At 36.4% G+C, this 20,180-nt stretch overlaps 1 protein-coding gene and 1 long non-coding RNA gene across 2 annotated transcripts; one reads left to right on the top strand and one right to left on the bottom strand.

Annotated features, from left to right (window-relative positions):
- The first annotated feature begins 1,475 nt into the window (after positions 1-1,475).
- On the top strand, positions 1,476-11,569 carry LOC127524221 (uncharacterized). Its single transcript, XR_007933024.1, has 4 exons — positions 1,476-3,180; positions 8,754-8,837; positions 11,114-11,238; positions 11,442-11,569. It is a non-coding gene; the product is annotated as an uncharacterized LOC127524221 (long non-coding RNA).
- On the bottom strand, positions 8,320-16,484 carry LOC127524220 (kelch-like protein 10). Its single transcript, XM_051915684.1, has 8 exons — positions 14,245-16,484; positions 13,603-14,095; positions 11,935-12,354; positions 11,494-11,691; positions 11,112-11,261; positions 9,121-9,237; positions 8,730-8,821; positions 8,320-8,614 (listed from the first exon to the last, which is right to left on the bottom strand). Exons 1-8 carry the CDS (start codon positions 14,391-14,393, stop codon positions 8,482-8,484), a joined length of 1,752 nt encoding a protein of 583 aa, XP_051771644.1. The 5' UTR covers positions 14,394-16,484; the 3' UTR covers positions 8,320-8,481.
- Positions 16,485-20,180: the final 3,696 nt, after the last annotated feature.

Genomic DNA, 20,180 nt, shown 5'->3' with positions numbered 1-20,180 from the left:
GGTCTACCGCAAAATAGGGTGAGTTTTGTTGAGAACTAAACAAATATTTAATTACTACAGTAGTAATTTCTCACTAGAAATGACATCAAAAGTGTTGGTCAAAAACCTACATTTACACACAGACTGACCAACAAACGCAAATTTCGGACGCCATCTTTATTTTTCTAGCTCAACTGTCACAGAATGGAAAGCACAGGATTGTGGGATATCAAAGGCAGCGAAGGACACGTCTATGCTGCCTTCAAAAATCGATCAGAGGAAGGTATCTCAGGAAACAGGAAGTGAAGCTGACATTGGATTTGGACGTGCCTTGATGCCTTCCTACCTTGAAATGTGTCCTCCAAAGGCAACATTTTCCAGTTTTCGTACGCAGCCAGTGAATTGGGACAGCCTTGGTCGCCCCTCTGTGACGCAATTGGCCTACGAATGCAGCCTTAGAAGGATGCAGCCTCTGAATTAGGACACAGAACAACAGTCCGATCAATCAGATTTATAAATTTCAATAAAATATATTGAAATTTACTATGGTAGTTAATGCGGGGCGAGATCTGCTTGGTTACAAACTTTCTTCCAAATATCTTCCTTTTGTGTACAGCAGAACAACATAATTTATACAGATTCGGAACAACTTGAGGGGGAGTAAATGATGACAGAGTTTTCATTTTTGGGTGAAATATTCCTTTAAGGGTGGGGATATTAGGACAAAATTTTCAGACTGGTATGTTGTTCCAGGATCAACAAAATATGTTGACCCATGAACTCTTCTAACTCTGCAAAATCAGGACGTGAGATAAAGACACTCATGTCGCCACCTACTGGTGTAACAACGTAACCTGTAGAAAGAACATCATTACAGTTTTTTAAATTGCTTTGGCGCAATTTTCACAAGCAATTGGTAAATTTTCAAAAGTCTTAGTACTAATATCCTCAAAAGTGCACTTTTTCAAACATTTCAGCATATTTTCAATTGTGTTAGTATCCTTTTCACAACACAAAATAAGTGTTTCATCTATAAAATGGTACAATGAGAACATTTACTGTACCAGCAGCAAACTCTCTCCTTGCACAAAAACTCATGGCCATTTCATAACTTCATCACACCTGTGTAACTGTAATTTTTTCAGCAACAAGGGTGATTTGAAACATGTATCTTGCATTGTTTGCTATTGAATGAACTGATTGTTAAAAGTACTAAACTGAAAGAAGATCATACTGTTGTGTTTCCTGATTAAACCAAATGTTCTCATTACATATCACAATGATCCTGTGTTTTGAAACAGTGATTATATAGAATGAAAATATGAGTACAACTAGAATGAAAGCATGAGGTTTTGAATGAATGACTAGCTGTGTAACAAGTGTGATCAGTTTGGAGTTTTGAAAATGTACCCCTTACTTGTGAAAATAGTACCAAAGCGAATAAAAAAAAAAACTGTAAAAGCAAGAGTAGTATCTCACCTCATATATTTCCAAATTTGACTCGTCCCCCCCAGGGTGTCTTTGATGTGGGAAGACTATATCTTACAGCAGTAGTGCCAGACCTTTGATAGATGCTCAGTGTATACAACATGTGTCTTCAGGCAAAAGGAATGGATTCATGACAGTTTAATGCAATATTATGGTTTAAATTGATGTTGTCAGGTGGAACATCACAGCATTCATCAGATCTCGAGCAGAAAATACACATACTGTACTGGTAAAATGTAGGATGTCTGCTGTGAGCGGATTCATTTTCCTCACAAAACTGACTTAATACCTTTGCTCAATAAAGCAATCTGAGGCTACTAATCACTAATAAAATGGCCACTTAGATTTGTGACAAAAATCAATAAACCACCGCATGCTCCGGTTCAACTTGAATCGCTAACATTAACTATAACATTCTCAGTTTCAGCCAACCCTGAAAAATCATGCTTTCCAAGCATCAGACATCCAGATAAACCAAAGAATTATTTATATTGACACAAGGCAACACAAGAGTCATTTCCCCTACTTTGAAACAAGCCCTGCAGAAAATGATTACAGTGTAATAGAAAGTGAGTTCAATCAACCAGATTACTAGAAACCAGAGCACTGGAAAGACTAAATGGTCCAGTAATGGCCCATGAACCCACAAGCGGGCCAGCCGCTCCGACAAAATTAACTCCTCCAGTGGGGCTTTCGACACACATCACACAGCAGAAACACTCTCCTAAAAATCACCTAAGCTGTGTACGATGATGACACAAATACTGAAGTAATTATTGCACAGGTCTGCCATAAGTTATAAAATATTTATAACTGTTCTAGTTAAAAGAAAGGAAAGGCAAGGCAAATATTTACACTCCTCTTATAGCTTCTCTAGCAACCTGGCAGGTCACACTGCGTACTGTCATTTCCTTCCCTTAGTTGATTGAAACATAGTATTTCTTTCTTCTCCCAGGATGTGAACAATGTTCTCAGGCTAAACTTAATGCCCTCAATAAAATATAACTTCATATTTCAGAATGAAATTAAAAATTCATGTCCATTCCTTCATAAGAACTGTCAAATGTGTCGAGCTGCTCTAATATTAAAATGGCTCTTGTTTCTTTCTCATTCCCGCAGCTGTAGGGGAACTTCTCAAACGTGGCTCCCCAAAATGCTCATCAGTCAAGCTCAAGCTGATATATTAATGCAGACTCCTGTGGATTTGATTCAGCATAACAAGTAGTTATAGGCCTATATCATAGCACTCACACAATTTGGCAATCAATTCTGAGCTTTATATAACACAAAGAAATATATTACAGGCCTACAGTCAGATGATACCTTGTCTCATTCCTACTGTTTGTCTTTCTCTTACCATACATCTCATTCTCATCAATATCCATGAGAGTGAAAATTATAGCCTTGCACTCGACGACTGTCCTGAGAGAAATGAATTGATAAACAGATAGAGCTGCTTCATCTCTTGTTTAAAGGGTAAGTGCCACTTAGACAGGCAATGCAAAAGCATTAATGCAAAATTCTCCCTCCCACCTTCCCATTCTCCGCAGTCGTCGTTGTCCTCTTAGAACTCAACAAGTTTCAGAAAACAAAAGATGCCACATAAAACTGAAGAGGAGGGAGGAAAATAAAACAAACTCAGACCACGTGCAAGTGAAAAAAATGACGAGAGAGTCAACGACAGACGTATGAAGATGGCTGAGATTAATAGAGGTAAGGATTCGTGTATTCGAGATTAGTTTGGCCTGACATCGGACTACTAGCCCGCAGGCGACCAATTACATTCCACATTGCTGGAAAGGCAATGTTTCACGGAGCCATACATTATTTATTAGTCCTAATACTCAATGTACCTTTTTCGTGTGAGAAACAGCACTGCATTTCTTTCTTTCACTACCCTTTATTGCTATTGAGTCACTCGGAATTCTCTTTTACAACAGAATATTCTATCAAGTTCTCAAAACTGGTGTCATTGAGTATTTTAAGTCCGTGCTGTGATTCATAATTTATGATCTTCCGATATTAAACTGTTAATTCACAGTGAATGAATACTTTATCGGCGTGCTTCGACAGTGGAAAATATTTTAGTCTGTTTTAACAAAATATTCTGATTCACTGACAGAGACTAGTTTTGACTCGTTGGTATGATCTGGAACTGGGTATTACTTACAATAAATCATTTGCGCCATCTATTGGCTGCCATTGGAACTGCTTTGAGTTTGTGCGTAATTTGGGCGATTATACCTAGGTCTTAAAATTATTTAAAATACACTGGCGGTCAAAAGTGTGGAATAATTAAGATAATGTTTTTGAACAACGTCTCTTATGTTCAACAAGGCTGCATTTATTTGATCAAAAATACAGTAAAACCGTAATATAGTGAAATATTATTGCAATTTAAAACAACTGTTTGCTATTTTAATGTATTTTAAAATATATTAATGTGATTGCAAAGCTGAATTTTCAGCACTCATTACTTCCGTCTTTAGTTTCAAAGAATCCTAAACCAAACATAGCACATTTTCTACAAAAATATTAAGCAAAACATATTTTTTCAACACTGATAATAATAAGAGCCATTATTAATAGTTGGGCACTAATAATGATTGATAATAATTGAGCACCAAATCAGCATGTATATAATGATTTCTGAAGAATCATGGCACTGAAGACTTGCTGAAAATTCAGCTTTGTCATCACAGGTATAAATTACATTTTAAAATATATTAAAATAGAAAACAGTTATTTTAAATTGTAAAAATATTTTACAATATTACTGTTTACTGTATTTTATTCAAATAAATTCAGCCTTGGTTAGCAGAACGAGACTTCTTATAAAACCATTAAATTATAATAGTTTTTAGGAACAAGCAAACATTTTTTTTTTTTTTTTTTAATCTAATGATCTTTTAGCAAATTTATAATATGTTTTTCATGCACTAATATGTTAGGGTTATCACGCATTATTCAGTATCGATTTTGTTTAGTAAATTGTGTACTTCAGCAACTCCTGCCCCTGTTTTGTCTTGTTTTAATGGCTTGTGTACCTATTGTGCAGAATCGTGAATTATAACTTGCACAAAAACAAAGCTAACACAAAGATAAATATAAAACATCTAGAGCTTTGGAAGCAGATGGAACAGTGATTAGGAAGCATATATTTATCAAAAAGCTCATATTCACAGACAAACTAATTAGGCATAATTAATGTTGAATGGTACTGCAGGGGTTTTCAATCTTTTAGATGCCAAAGACCCCAAATATGATCATCCTCATGTAAGGGACCCCCATCCTAAAATGTAAAATGCATGTAGTTTCTTGTATAAAGCCTCAATTTAATAAAATATTACTTAGAAAATATGTAGTTTCTATTAAGTTACATTATTATGTCTTTTTACAGTAGAAACACATTTTGCTTTTTACATTACCACACAAAAAATAGTATTTAAAAACATGTAATTTATGTTTCTTTTAATTGTCTACTAAATAAATTACAATTAATAATACCTATAAATAGTTCATATTTTCCACAGTTAGGTCATAAAGACAAAAAGTACTTTTGTTCCAATTGTACCCACACTGTCACAAAAAAAGGTACGGTGCTTGTCACTGGGGCAGTACCCTAAGGTAAAAAGGTACTAATATGCACTTTTGAAGTTTTAATATGTACCTTTAAGGTACTAATATGCACCATTTAGGGGTAAGAAGGTACAAAGATGTTCCTTTTCACTTTTGTACCTTAGGGTACTGCCCCAGTGACAAGCACTGTACCTTTTTTTCTGACAGTGATGTCAGATACAGTTGAATTGCTAAACTTTAATGCTCAGTATAGCCTAACCAACTAAAAAAAATGATTTAAGATCTTCATTTTATTCCTGTTCTTAACTGTTAATTTGCTGTTCAATAGCAGAACGTCTAAGAGGTAAATAGCCCTGTTCATACCTGAGTACGAGTTAGTTGATAAATGAGTAAATACACAGAGAATACAATCAACAGAACAAATAACAGGTGCAAGACTAATTAGAAACTATAGTAACAAACAATAAACTAGAGCTCAGGCAAAACAGTGTCAGAAAACTAAATTAAACAGCATGATCGTGACATGGTTTTTAATTGCTCAATATTTTTGTACTTTAAAATGGTTGTTAAACGTTTTACAGATTAACTATTCCTAATGTGAACTCTTAATCTTAAATGATCAGTGAATTGTGCACTTGTAGCCACCATCATTTCATCCCAATTGTCTAGGCCTCGACAGCATCCGAGACAATAGGATTCTACAGCAGATACAGTTGATAGTGTGTTTCAACTGTACCCTGCTGCACATTTCTCTAAATTACACAATAACACCAAAGTGACCGAAGTTATGAAGTGTCAATTTTTAGAGGACAGGCTAAAAATCACAAACATCAAAGTTCACTTTTCAAGTCTTAAAAGTACAAGAAGCTATTCAGTGTTGAAGGGATGTGCATGGTAAAGTGAAACTTGTACCCCTAAAAATAGACTTTGTTTGATATATTCAGATAAGAGAACTTAAGAAAACACTGCTATGTGGAACAAAAATCACGGGTCAGGTGTGATGCACACACAAGTTACTTAACATGTTTTAACACAGTCTACCATACTGTACTGATTAATTATTTATTAGGGCCCAAGCGACATCGCCAAAACAATGCAATGCACTGTAATATTTCGAACACTAGATAGCGCTAAACAGCCTCTTACAGCCAAGTATGGGACTTTATATTTTTCTTATATTTAGGAAGGAAGATATTAAATATATTTGGTTTGAAAAATTGGGTCACATGGAAGTATAAATATTATAATCTGTAGGCTAATTATGATGGATTTGGTGCTTCTGCAGATATCTGTATTCATGTCTTGTTGAATATTTTGCTAATATTACAACCCGAATTCCGGAAAAGTTGGGACGTTTTTTAAATTTGAATAAAATGAAAACTAAAAGACTTTCAAATTACATGAGCCAATATTTTATTCACAATAGAACATAGATAACATAACACATGTTTAAACTGAGAAATTTTACACTTTTATACACTAAATGAGCTCATTTCAAATTTGATGCCTGCTACAGGTCTCAAAAAAGTTGGCACGGGGGCATGTTTACCATGGTGTAGCATCTCCTCTTCTTTTCAAAACAGTTTGAAGGCGTCTGGGCATCGAGGTTTTGAGTTTTTGGAGTTTTGGTGTTGGAATTTGGTCCCATTCTTGCCTGATATAGGTTTCCAGCTGCTGAAGAGTTTGTGGTCGTCTTTCGTTTAATAATGCGCCAAATGTTCTCTATGGGTGAAAGATCTGGACTGCAGGTAGGCCAATTCAGCACCCACACTCTTCTATGAAGAGGCCACGCTGTTGTAATAGCTGCAGTATGTGGTTTTGCATTGTCCTGCTGAAATACACAAGGCCTTCCCTGAAATAGACGTCGTCTGGAAACCTTTATATACCTTTCAGCATTCATAGTGCCTTCCAAAACATGCAAGCTGTCCATACCGTATGCACTTATGCACCCCCATACCATCAGAGATGCTGGCTTTTGAACTGAACGCTGATAACACACTGGAAGGTCTCCTTTCTCTTTAGCCCGGAGGACACGGCGTCCGTGATTTCCAACAAGAATATCAAATTTGGACTCGTCTGACCATAGAACACTTTTCCATTTTGAAACAGTCCATTTTAAATTCACTTCTGGACCATGTTCACATATGGATTCCTTTATGCATGATAAAGCTTTAGTTGGCATCTGCAGATGGCACGGCGGATTGTGTTTACCGACAGTGGTTTTTGGAAGTATTCCTGGGCCCATTTAGTAATGTCATTGACACGATCATGCCAATGAGTGATGCAGTGTCGTCTGAGGGCCCGAAGACTACGGGCATCCAATAAAGGTCTTCGGCCTTGTCCCTTACGCACAGAGATTTCTCCAGTTTCTCTGAATCTTTTGATGATGTTATGCACTGTAGATGATGAGATTTGCAAAGCCTTTGCAATTTGACATTGAGGAACATTGTTTTCCACAATCTTTTTATGCACTCTTTCACAGCTCTGCCCGTCTTTACTTCTGAGAGACTCTGCCTCCCTTTTATAGCTAATCATGTTACAGACCTGATATCAATTAACTTAATTAGTTGCTAGATGTTCTCCCAGCTGAATCTTTTCAAAATTTCTTGCTTTTTTAGCCATTTGTTGCCCTCATGCCAACTTTTTTGAGACCTGTAGCAGGCATCAAATTTGAAATTAGCTCATTTAGTGGATAAAAGTGTAAAATTTCTCAGTTTAAACATTTGTTATATATGTTCTATTGTGAATAAGATATTGGCTCATGTGATTTGAAAGTCGTTTAGTTTTCATTTTATTCAAATTTAAAAAACGTCCCAACTTTTCCAGAATTCGGGTTGTAGGTAGGCTATTCGTTTAGAATTATTTTACAGATAAATAGGCTAGTAATTGTTCATAATGAGAATGTATATATGATTGTGTGCTTGTGTGTATGTATAACAACAATAATTATTATTATTTTCAGAAGTCAATAATGACACTGCAAAAATGATTGTAGGCTCTACTGTTTAATGTAACACAAACGTTATATTTTCATGTGTAGATTATGCCTAAAAACACCACATAATCAATGCTTCTCACAGAGTTTAGCAAAGACTGTTTATGAGTTAAATCAATCATACACAATCTATAATCATAAAACAGACCAAGACACATTCACCGGCCACCCTGAAAGAAGCCAGTAAATGACAGTAATTAATATAAAGTTTAATAAAGTAATAAATAGTTTACTCAGTAAACAGAATTCTCAATATTAGATATTGGTTTGCTGAGCTGCAGAGATCCCTTGCGAGGTTTGAACCTACAATCTTTTTAATGAACAACACTACACCTGAGAGGAAGTTTAACAATTAGATTACAGCCTCTTTTTTGAATGCATTTATTCAGGAAACATGACACTCCATTTGTAATCAGACTGTCAGATCTGCTAGAAGGAGATCATTCACTGTCAGACTCGTCTTGTGTCTGTACGGCGTCTCGTGGGGCAGCATACTGTGCAATGTTAGGCAATCCTGAGGCTACACAACAACTCAGAGCACTGCGGTAAATGGTCATTTCATTTGCATCAAACCTGTGCAGGAAACAGATGCAGTGAATGCAATGAAATATATCCTACATAATACTTACAGACTTATATCTAATGCAGTCTGAAATGATCTGTGAGATTTAGTGTTTGTGGAAGTTACCATTCATCTGTCTTCTCATCATAGCACTCTACATCACAGGTGGTGCCAAGTCCATTAAAGCCTCCGACAGCAAACAACTGACCATCAACTACCTGGATTTTGAGGAAGGTAAAAGGAAAATAAATAATGTTTAACTTTACATGAATAAATCTTAGTAAGATGCAACACTTCAATTAAACATGGTAGATTTTTTTGACTATTGGAATTAGGTAGATGTTTTCTTTATCAAACACATTGATCTTTGAAGATTTCTACAAATTTAGGGTGCAGCTTTCCACTTTTTGTCAATATGGGACCAGATTTTTTCCTTCATATTCCTTTTCATAAAATCATTATTGTAATGTCATTTCATTATTTCACCAGATACAAATATTAATTGTCCACACTTCACCTCAATGCCAAAGTTGCTGCGTGGGTTGTACATTGATGCAACATCACGCCAGATGTTAGTCAGCGGGTTGTAGGCCTCCACACTCCGCAAACGACTGGCGCCATCGTAACCACCAACCTTTAAATAAATAAAACATTTTATTTATGTATTCTGTGCATTTGTCTGCACATCCATGCACGCTATTTACGTATATGCGCAACCTTTAAACTGTGATTGTTCCATATTTCTGTATTTGTGTCAGGGTTATCATAAACTAAATCCATAAAAAAAAACATTTAGTTAATTAAAATAGAAAAAACTTTAACTGAAGTAAAATAAATTATTAAAATATTAAAAAAAAAACTTGTTTATTTTAAACTTTAAACTTATATTTTTTTTAATCAATAAAAACTAGGCATATTTAAAATAAATAAAAATGACAAAACAAAGTTTAAAAATATATATAATTTGTTTATTAAAAACTACATACTTTGACAAAAATGACAAAAACATAAAATTACATTAATAAAATATTATTTAAAATATAATTAAAATAAAATTAAAATAAAAAATATAAAAAAACTAATAAAAAATATTATATATATATATATATTAGAGATGCACCGATACATAATTTCTCCACCGATACCTTATTCAGAGTGATATCTGCTGATACCAGTAACGATACAGATAGTTTGGGGGTTCTGCCTTTTATACCCTCTTTTAAATTAATGATAATTTCATTATAATTAATAATTATTCATTATATTTTTAATTATTATATTTTGAAAAAAAAATGCAAGTCAAGTCAAGGGGGTTATAGGTCCTCCTTATAGGGCCTCCTGCGGCTGCGAGCTTGGTACACCTTTGAACCATGGCCCAGGTCCTCCAGTGCACCTGGACCCCACGCTCCAAGGCTCAGGTCCTCCCACGCTCCATGGCCCAGATCTTCCTACACTCCATGGTTCAGGTCCTCCCATGCTCCATGGCCCAGGTATTCCTACGCTCCATGGTCCAGGTCCTCCCACGCTTCAAGGCTCAGGTCCTCTCACGCTCCATGGCCCAGGTCCTCCCATGCTCCACGGCCCAAGCCCGTCTCTGCCACGCCCAGGTCTTCCCATGCCCCACGGCCCAGGCCCACCGCTGCCATGCCCAGGTCCTCCGATTTCCCCTGCACGGGCCTGGCCCACCATCCCTCCCTCCAAGACCATCCTCCTGGACTTTAGTTTTTTGTTTCATGTTGGGCGTCAGGAGCCGCCCTTAGAGTGGGGGATTCTGTCATGTCTTGTTTTGGTATTGTTTCATGTTCACGTGTTTTGGTTTATTTTACTGTTTTGCTATGTTTGTTTTCCTTGTTTTTGCCATGTGCTCTCGTCATGTGATTTCCCATTGCCCTCATGTGTTCATGTCATGTGCTTCCCCTGTTTCATGTGTCATGTTCTCATTGGTTGTCATTGTCTTGTGATTTCTGTTCTGTCCTGTCATTGGTCCTTTGTCTTCATTGTTCACAGGTGTTCCTCATTTGTCATTAGTCTCTTTGTATAAATAGCCCTCATGTTCCATTGTTACCTGGTCTAGCTTTGTTTGTATGTAACCCGTTGTTGGTGAGTGTCAAGTCAAGTCAAGTCAAGTCAAGTCAAGTCAAGTCAAGTCAAGTCAAGTCAAGTCAAGTCAAGTCAAGTCAAGTCAAGTCAAGTCAAGTCAAGTCAAGTCAAGTCAAGTCAAGTCAAGTCAAGTCAAGTCAAGTCAAGTCAAGTCAAGTCATTTTCTTTACACAAAGCACAAATTCAGTGAGTTTTCCTACCCTCTTTTGATTGACAGGATATATCGGCCCTGACTATCAGCTGTTTTTAAACTCTCATCTGATAGCCGATAGTGTGAAAATTTGCTTTTATCGGCTGATACCGGTGTATATATATTAGTACATCTTTAAAATATATATATATTAAAATATAAAAACTATAATAGTATGCCAATGATACATAACACTGATATGTGTGTTAAATACTCACAGCATACACTAGATCTCCATAAGCGATCACACCAACACCACTGCGACGGCTTTTCATGGGAGCGATGAGAGTCCACTGGTCTGTTTCAGGGTTATAGCTCTCAGCGGAAAAGAGACACACAATCCCGGTAAAACCACCACAGACATAAACCTGACAAACACACACAAACATAACATGCATGATGTTTGTGCACAATCATTACAGATTGTTCAGAAAAAAAACGTTTACAACACTCAGTATATTTTATATGATATTCCTTTTTTCTTATTTACACTATTGGCATGCTATAGTCCACCATATCTCCATTTCACCTCTCCTTCTGCTTTACAGGAATTAAGAGTCTCCAGCAGAAGAGTATGTAGTCATGGGTGAGTGTTCTTACCCTGCCCTGCAGTGAGGTGGCGCTGGCGTCACTCCTCCGTTCATTCATGGGTGCTATCAGTGTCCACTGATTGGTGTTTGGATCATAACGCTCTGCTGTTTTAAGTCGTTGATATCTATCAAAACCACCAATTGCATAAATGAGCCCGTCCAGAACAGCCACACTAACATAGCATCGGCGTTCATACATGGGGGCCACCTGAAACATATCAGATACATCAGTGTCCAAACACACATCAGTAGACCATTGCATTGGTTCTGTCCTATCAGTTGGAAACATTACAATGGTATTAACATGTTTTAATAGTACTTGGAGTACCATTATTCAGTACTACTGTCCATGACCATATCAAAGTAAAATCTGATACCACAACTGTACCACAGTACTTTTTTGTAAAGGAAGCGGAATTAAAGTTACATGTTGACCTACAACATTACTCACCTCATGAAAAGTGTGAGTGATGAGATTACATTTCCTCACGCTGTTGAAATACTCCACACCATCATAACCACCAACACAGTAAACAAACTCATCCAGGACTGCTGTACCATGATAGGCTCTAGGATGCTCATCGTCTTGAGTTACACTGACCCAGCGGTCTGCCTTCACATCATATGCCTCAATCACATTGGTGGGATTGCCGGCACTCCATCCTCCGATGGCCAATAGAATCGCTGAGGGCAGACGTGGGCGTGTCAGTTGATGTATGAGCTCTTGGTTGGTGGGTTCATCCATGCTGAGGTCAAACATAGTCTTCATTGCATTGATAATAACAGGCTTGCAGGCTTCATTCTCCATCACCAGTGCATTGCACTTCACATTATTGATGAAGTAGTCTGATGGTATCAAGCCCAATCGAACCTGAAGCACAGTTAAGGGAGATTTTAGACTTTCAGAGCTGCTAGACTGTTGCAAGGCTGTTGCTAAGCAGTTGTATGGTGTTCAAAGTTCAAAAATTTCTTAAGATGTTAAGTCTTGTGTTCTGTAAAATGTATTAAAATTAAAGGATTAGTTCACTTTTAAATGAAAATTATCCCAAGCTTTACTCACCCTCAAGCCATCCTAGGTGTATATGACTTTCTTCTTTCTGATGAACACAATCAGAGTTATATTAATAAATATCCTGACACGTCCAAGCTATAAGTTATAAAGTAAAATATCAGACTGCCTTCCATATTCAACTTATGAAAAAAGCTTTTTTCGTAAGTTAAATACAGAAGGCGTAGGACGTAGCGTAAGGCGTTTCGAACTGCGAGAGGCATTAAACTTTCTTCATAAGTTGAATACAGAAGGCACTCTGGCGGAAGCTACATATTTTACTTTATAACTTGTTAAATATGGATATTCTTGAGCTTCATATTCATTGTTTCCCCGTTCACCGCCATTATAAAGCTTGGATGCGTCAGGATATTTATTAATATTTCTCCGATTGTGTTCATCAGAAAGAAGAAAGTCAAATACACCTAGGATGGCTTGAGGGTGAATAAATCTTGTGGTAATTTTTATTTTAAAGTAAACTAATCCTTTAAAGTGAGTTTATGCTTAAAAAAAAAAATATATCTGTCAGAAGACAGACGAAAAATATACTTGTTTGCTTTTTGAATTAAGAATATTTTCTTACCCCATGCCAGGATTATTGTAGTTAAACTAAAACTAACCCTAAAATAAAATAAACTTTAACTGAAATAAAATGTTAAAAAACTTAAACTAATTGTCAAGACGCTGTTTCTCATTTTCATTTAGTCTAATGTATACTAAAATAAGAAACTGAAACTGAAATAAAATTAAATACAAATTGTAGATACATTTAAAAACAAAACAAAATGGTAACACTTTAGTATGGGGAACAATTCTCACTTTTAACTGGTTACTTATTAGCTTACTAACTATTAATAAGCAGTAAATTAAGAGTTTATTGAGGCAAAAGTTGTAGTTAATAGTGAATATGTGTTTCCCATACCAAAGTGATACCAAATTAATATAAACGACAAAACGACAAAACAAAATTGCTACAATTTTAACTAAAATTAAAATTATAGCCGAAAATGTATCTTGATTGAAGAGTTATTTGATATTTGTAATGGAAAACAAGACAAAACTCTGTTTTACCTTTGGCAGAAGCACGGCAATGTGTTTCTTCCTGTTTTCAGGTTCATAATAAATCCACTGGAGGACTGCTTCAAAAACCACCTTCTCCTGTTTGACATTCAGCTCATCCTTATCAATGATTTCTTCTAGTTGTTTCAGCGAGAGCTCCAGGAACTCCTCAGGTACGAGCAGAACCTCCTCAAAGTTCTGCAGGATGTAGCGCATTGCTTTATGGTGGAGCTTTGAGCAGGAATAAAAGTCCTCGGTAAACCTGTAGATGCCAGTCCAGTTCTCTGAGGATAAATATTCCTCCAGGAACTGACAGCAGGCATCTACAAGACCTGACACCAAAAACTGATCAGCCGCCACCAAGAGCTCTAACACATTGTCTTCTGTAATGTGCGCAGATCCTGTGTACGTGTATTGAATAATCTGAGACAGGGATTCTTGGGACATTCCTGGAATTTCATAAAAATGTTTTTCTGTGCTGCTCCAGTTGTTGGAGAAAAGAGCCCTGTGAACAAAATTCATTTTCATGCATTTATATATTTGGACCGCTTAGGCAATTTCAACAATATGATGTTAGCAGTGGAAATTATGTATGTAATTATTATTATTTCTAAGTAATTTGCACACAATTGCAGTTCAAATGCTTCTCCTTACCTAAAGTAAGGGCTGAAGGCAGACAAGATGATCTTGTGCGCTCGAAATTCGGTGTCGTTTGCCCTGATGACCACGTCGGTGTGTTCACCCAGTGAACGTGCTTCATCAAACAAATTAAAGGCTGTGGCACTTATGTTAGTGTACTCCATGTTCTGTCTGATGTTGGTCTTTAAATATATTTAGTCTTCTCACCTCAAAACTCTGATCAAAGTAATCTCAGGTTTGTGTCTTTGTGGAGACCCAATGCTCAGCAGAGTTCTAGAATGTCTTTGTGACATCATAGTTGCAGAGCTTGAATATCAGTCTGTGTCTTGGCCACATAATTATCATGGAGTTTTGTTTTATCAATTCTTTTTGCATGAAACATCTTCACAGTCGCAAAGAAATTCATCTAATAAATTATTTTATTGGTTAGTGACCTATAAAGCATGGGATAATTATTCATTTGAATATGCAGTCACCATTTTGATTGCACAAAACACAATTTTTGACAGCAGGACAGAGTTTTCTTGCATAGTGTGACCCCAAACAAGTTTAACAGAGGCCTGTATGAAGAGGTCACACAAGGTCACGCATAAATAATCAGAACTTGAATTTTCAATCAATATAGGGCATGCTGTAGTCCAGATTAAAATGTAAAAATGTTTAAGTTTGAAAATAAATAGTTTTTAATTATTTAGGTACTTAGTGCTGAGATGAACACCTTTGCAAATACAAAAATCTGAATGGCTGTTTAAAACATTCAAATACTGTTCAGAACAGAAAGTAGCAACTGCTCTGTTTACGGGGTTACCGGGGTAACGGCTGCATTTCTGCTGTTATTTCTGCTGTGCCATTTTTAATTCAGCATGTCTCCTTTACTCATTTTGAAGGAAGGAAAAATACAGTGAGTCACCTAAAATGGTTTGGATGTTTTTTTACTGTATGAAACAGAGGAGATTAGATATCACCAGAGTGAATCTGAAGGACATTACAGCTATTATGTGTGAAATATAGGGGGTTAACAGATTTCGGTGACCTTTAAAACAGCCTTGTTATAGCCATTCTGTGTGAAATTGTCATTATTAGGGCCCGAGCATGTTTTTGGCATGTTTTTTCCACTATTATTAAGGCCCAAGCCCTAAGGCGAAGGGCCCTATTGTTTTCCTTAGGTTATTTTTTTATTTTTATTTTTTCAAACTTTCAGGCACTTTTAGGGCCCTTAACATGCTCAAAAACTCTTGAAACTTTGCACACACACTGGAATCATCAGCCATCAGGGTTGTATTTATAGGGCACCCTATTCATCTACAGTAACCAAACTTCATAGTTATAGATCTCATTGTGCAAGTCATACGCCAGCCCAACAGGAAATTGGCTATTATATATACTTCTCCTAGGGGATTCATCCGATCGCAAGCAAACTCAGTCAGCATGAAGTCAACACATTGAGGATGCTAAATTGCAAATGGATAATGTATATCTCAAATGGTGTTGCCATGGTGAGGGATAAATTAATGACAAAAAGGGAAACAGGAAGAGTCTCATATCTTCTAAACAATATATTATACACCATTTATTTCTATATAAAATAATACAAATATTCTAAATAAACATTTTATTTTACTTTTTCAATTAAAGCAGTATGTGTAAGTTAAAATATGCAGATTAGTGCTATCTGGTTGAAAGAAATCAAATTTAATATTTAGTGTAACCACTAGATGGCAGCATAGGTATTTTTAACAAGGTTGAGCAAATTCTTTTTGCTGAAAACATAATGTTGAGACTGATAACAAAATTGTTCAGACATAATCCTTTTATCAGGGATTGCATTTGGATATATATTTAGACATAATCAAAAACAACTTTCTGTCACAGTTTAGATTTATTTTTTGTTTAAAATGTGTCATGGTTTGCAGGTCTGTGTGTTCATCTTGCTTGTCTTGTGTTTTCTGTCACCTGTTGGTGACTCACGTTGCTGGGGCAACGCTCTCAGCTTTCAGCACACCTGAAGCTCATCAGTTCTGCCTTTATGTGGTGTATTTGCTCTTGTCTTTTGTCAGATCATTGGTGCTCATGCCTGCTTTTTCCTGTCCAGTTTTGTTCCAGTTCCCTGTGCCGTTTGTTTCGTTCCTGATATTGTTTGAATTGTCTCTGCTTCACTTCACTGGATTTCTCATTGGACTGTCAGCAGATGACGCTCAGCCCGTTGTAGTCTCCTCGCTTCCAAGGCCTGCCATTCACCATCTTCTAGCGACAACTCTGACCATCTTGCTTAAATATTTCTCTGTTTCTAAATAAACTGACTTCTCTGCATTTGCTGCTGGAGTTATTTTTTTCTGACAAAATGTTTTCTGACAAAATTTTCTGGCTTAAAGGTGCAGTATGTAGGATTTCTGTCTGCTAGAGGTCGCTAGAGGCCTATTCAAAACAAAGGCGTAGCTTGATGACGGCAGGTTTGAGCGCGGAATCTTGGGACATGTGGTCTTCACCTCAACGGACGGTGCAAAAGAATAGGGATAGGACTCGGGAAGAAATCATGTTCATGGATGCAATTATTAACTTTACTGTAGTATGAAGCAGAGCAGGACCGAGTGTTGTGGGAGCTGAACGAGGCCGCTGGAGCAATTGTGCAACACATGCATCACGAGCAGCAGAACTTTTATTATGCCGCAGTCGCCGGCGCCGCTTCCGCTTTTCCGGTCATGAGTATGAGGTAACGCAGCTCTGTTTATCATATTAGATACATTTGAGAGTGTTGAAAATGATGTTATAACGTTACTCTGTAGGTTCGCTCGGTGGCTGCTGTGAGACACTTGTTTGAGACACACTGCAGTAAGATCGATTTTAGAATATCATATTAAATGCTGGATGGCTTGTGTCGATAAATGGCATGCAATTCATTTGAAAGCGTATTGTATGATGGAGAAAATTCTGTATTACTGTTACTAAAAATAAAGCTGCATCTGATTATGCTATGTTAGCTACGTCACAAAACAGTTTCTCTGAGGCATGGTAAAGCATGGTACTCGCAAAAAATCAAGAAAATTACATTTAAACAATAAGACTAAACGTGTTGAGCTATATAACAATAATTTGTTTTCTGTCTATAAATATATCAAAACAGTTGTTCCCTTGTCTATTAAAACGTGTAATATATTAAAGCGTCTTTGGTGTTTCCATGGTTTCTACAAAATAAAACTGGAAACCAAGGCAGACCGAGGGTTAACGTGGGCTTGACGCAATTGACAGGCGACCCCTCACACGTCCCCGAGCCTTGGTTAAAATTGCAATTTTCTCACGTTTTACAAATAGTCGTAAACATTTGGGATAAAATATATAACACTGGCCTAGTGGTTTTTGGATATTTTACTGCAAAAATATTACTGTATGAACTGCCTGGTAAACCGTTTACAACTGATCCTTAGATCCCTGTGTGTTTGTGTGAGTCTATTTCACACTCTTGATGGTTTAGAGTTTAACCCTTTCATTGCTGTGTAGTTTTGTCTGCATTACAGGATAAGAAATCTCTCAGTCTTTTTTTTTTCTGTTTGAATGACAAAAATAATGGCATAGAACGGTTTATTTATAGTGCACTTAAAACATAATTTTATTTAATTAGTTTAATATTTAGGTTAATAAAAATTTTAAAAGAATTTAAGATGAATACATCTGGACTTACAAAATGTTCTTACTGGTTTACAATTTAACCCTTTCATTGCTGTCTGCATTACAGGATAAGAAATATCTTAGGCCTTATCTTTTAATATCAGTTTGAATAACCAAATAAAGGCATATAACCAGTTCATTTGTAGTGCCCTGACAATATAGTTCTATATAATTAGTTTATTTATTAGGTTAATAAAAATATAAAATGATCTTCACATAAATGCTTCTAGAAGTACAACCTTTTAAGATGCAATTGATAAATTTACTTGATTTATCATTACTTGATTTACAATTACTTGAAACTGACCTATGACATCCTGTCACATGCAGTTTTTCTAAATTTAAATGATCTCATGGATGTGGCTGTTGTGGTTCACGATCATAGTGGCACAAGCTGGCTGCAGTAATTGTGGTGTATTCAAATGACATTTACCCACTTTAAATGCATATTGCCCGTTGTGCACAGTTGCCCTGAAGCTACCGGGGTGGTGGTGGCGCCGGGGCTTGGGCCTGTCATCGCTGTTTGCAGCTATATTTTATTTATTATAATCAAATTTTTATTTATTCACTCATTTATATATCTTAATCTAATTTTTACTTTTAATCTTATTTTTTATTATTTATTTATTTTACTTTTTCTTTTCTTTTTTACACTGTTTTTGTCTAAACTTTTCTATGGACTCCCTAAAACTCCCTTGCAGGCCCCCCGGACCCCTGTTTGAAAACCCCGATGAGAACCTGTCATCCGCACTGAAGTACTTCAACTATCCACAAGAGGGAGATACAATACAATTTTTATCGCTCTTATTGCAGTTAGTACGGTTTCAAAGATCATTGTGCATGAGATCTAGTGGAGGATCTCCAAAACCTCCTTATAAAAAAAAGTTAGTTAAATAATTTTGAGTTTTTTCCTCTGCACATATCTGCAATTCTAGATAATTTCTTAGCTATATATAGTAAGCCTGAAGAAACCTACAGTCTTATTACAGACTCAAAATCTGACAAGTTCTTCTGACTCCTCAGGAACAGGTGTTGTGACCCTAAGCTCTGTAATCACTGGTCAGAGTCATGTAAATATTTATCATTTTAAATGTTGTTATATACTTTCTTTTTAATTGTGCAAAACGCTTAATGCTGAAAAAAAGACTCAGTGTACCTTTAAATGAATGACACAGTGACCCAGTCAGTTGAAATATTATCATCATTAAACCCAAAAAGCTTCTTATTAGTCCAGTAAGAAGCAGTAGGCTCCCACCACATTCTAGTGATTCAGATAGGTTTACATTTCTGTATGAAAACCCATTCAGTAATTACAACATCATTGCATCTGGATATTTACAGCTAGGAATAGGATTTTTATCATTAAATCTAAATACCTAAATGCCTTCATGAAAATGCCTTTAAATTATGAAGCTTTAAGTATGAACTACACAATTATTGTGACATGAATCAGTAAACTCCTAGTTTTGAATGATATGCAACAAATAGTTTTAAGCAATGGGAACAATCGTAAAATCTCAGTAATTAATTGCTAAATAAGCTAGAATCAGTTTTTTTCTGGTAGCCTATTTTTCTCTTCATTTTCCCCCAAGATATTTTTTAAACACAATAATATCAAATGTAAACAGTCTAAAAAATATATAAATATTATGACATGAAAATCTGCACAGGCACTGATGTCAAAGCGAATGGGCGCGTCTGCACCACACCGTTTTATTGGTGCGCGCCCACGTGCGCGCCCACACAAATCCATATACACCGAGCAGAGAGACGCACACACTCGCTCACAAGGTATGAGGTAATTGTTTGGTCACGTGACTCCTGCAGTAGCTGTCAAAAGTGATACAGCAGCGCATCCTTGACCAGCCTGCCCGCTTCCAGCTGATTGGACTGCGATCAGGTGTTAGGGATCATCTAGAAAGTGCAGAAACGAAAAATATGACTTGCTTGTGATAGCAACAACGTATAAACTTATAAAGAAGAATACCAACTGCTAGCTAATAAAAATCCGTTTTACCAAATGAAAGCAAGTTATAGGCCTAGTGAAGTCCATGTTTCTTTAAAGATTGTAAATTTCTGTCATTATAAATACACTGTTAAAACATTACGCAGCAAACAGCTGTCATGTTTTTACAGCAGTGAATAAAAGCAGTTTATTTCATATTTAGCCTAAATCACAATAATTTAACCTTTAAATCGTTTTGATCATGAGGGATACAGACAAATGAGACTGAGAGGATAGGGGAGTGACAGTGAGTGAAATGGCCTAAAAAGTATTAAGAAGTGAG

Source organism: Ctenopharyngodon idella, chromosome 12 (assembly GCF_019924925.1).
Source record: "Ctenopharyngodon idella isolate HZGC_01 chromosome 12, HZGC01, whole genome shotgun sequence".
In the NCBI taxonomy this organism is placed as follows: domain Eukaryota; kingdom Metazoa; phylum Chordata; class Actinopteri; order Cypriniformes; family Xenocyprididae; genus Ctenopharyngodon; species Ctenopharyngodon idella.
Note: the sequence above shows the minus strand (reverse complement) of the source record. Positions and strands in the feature narration are given on the sequence as shown.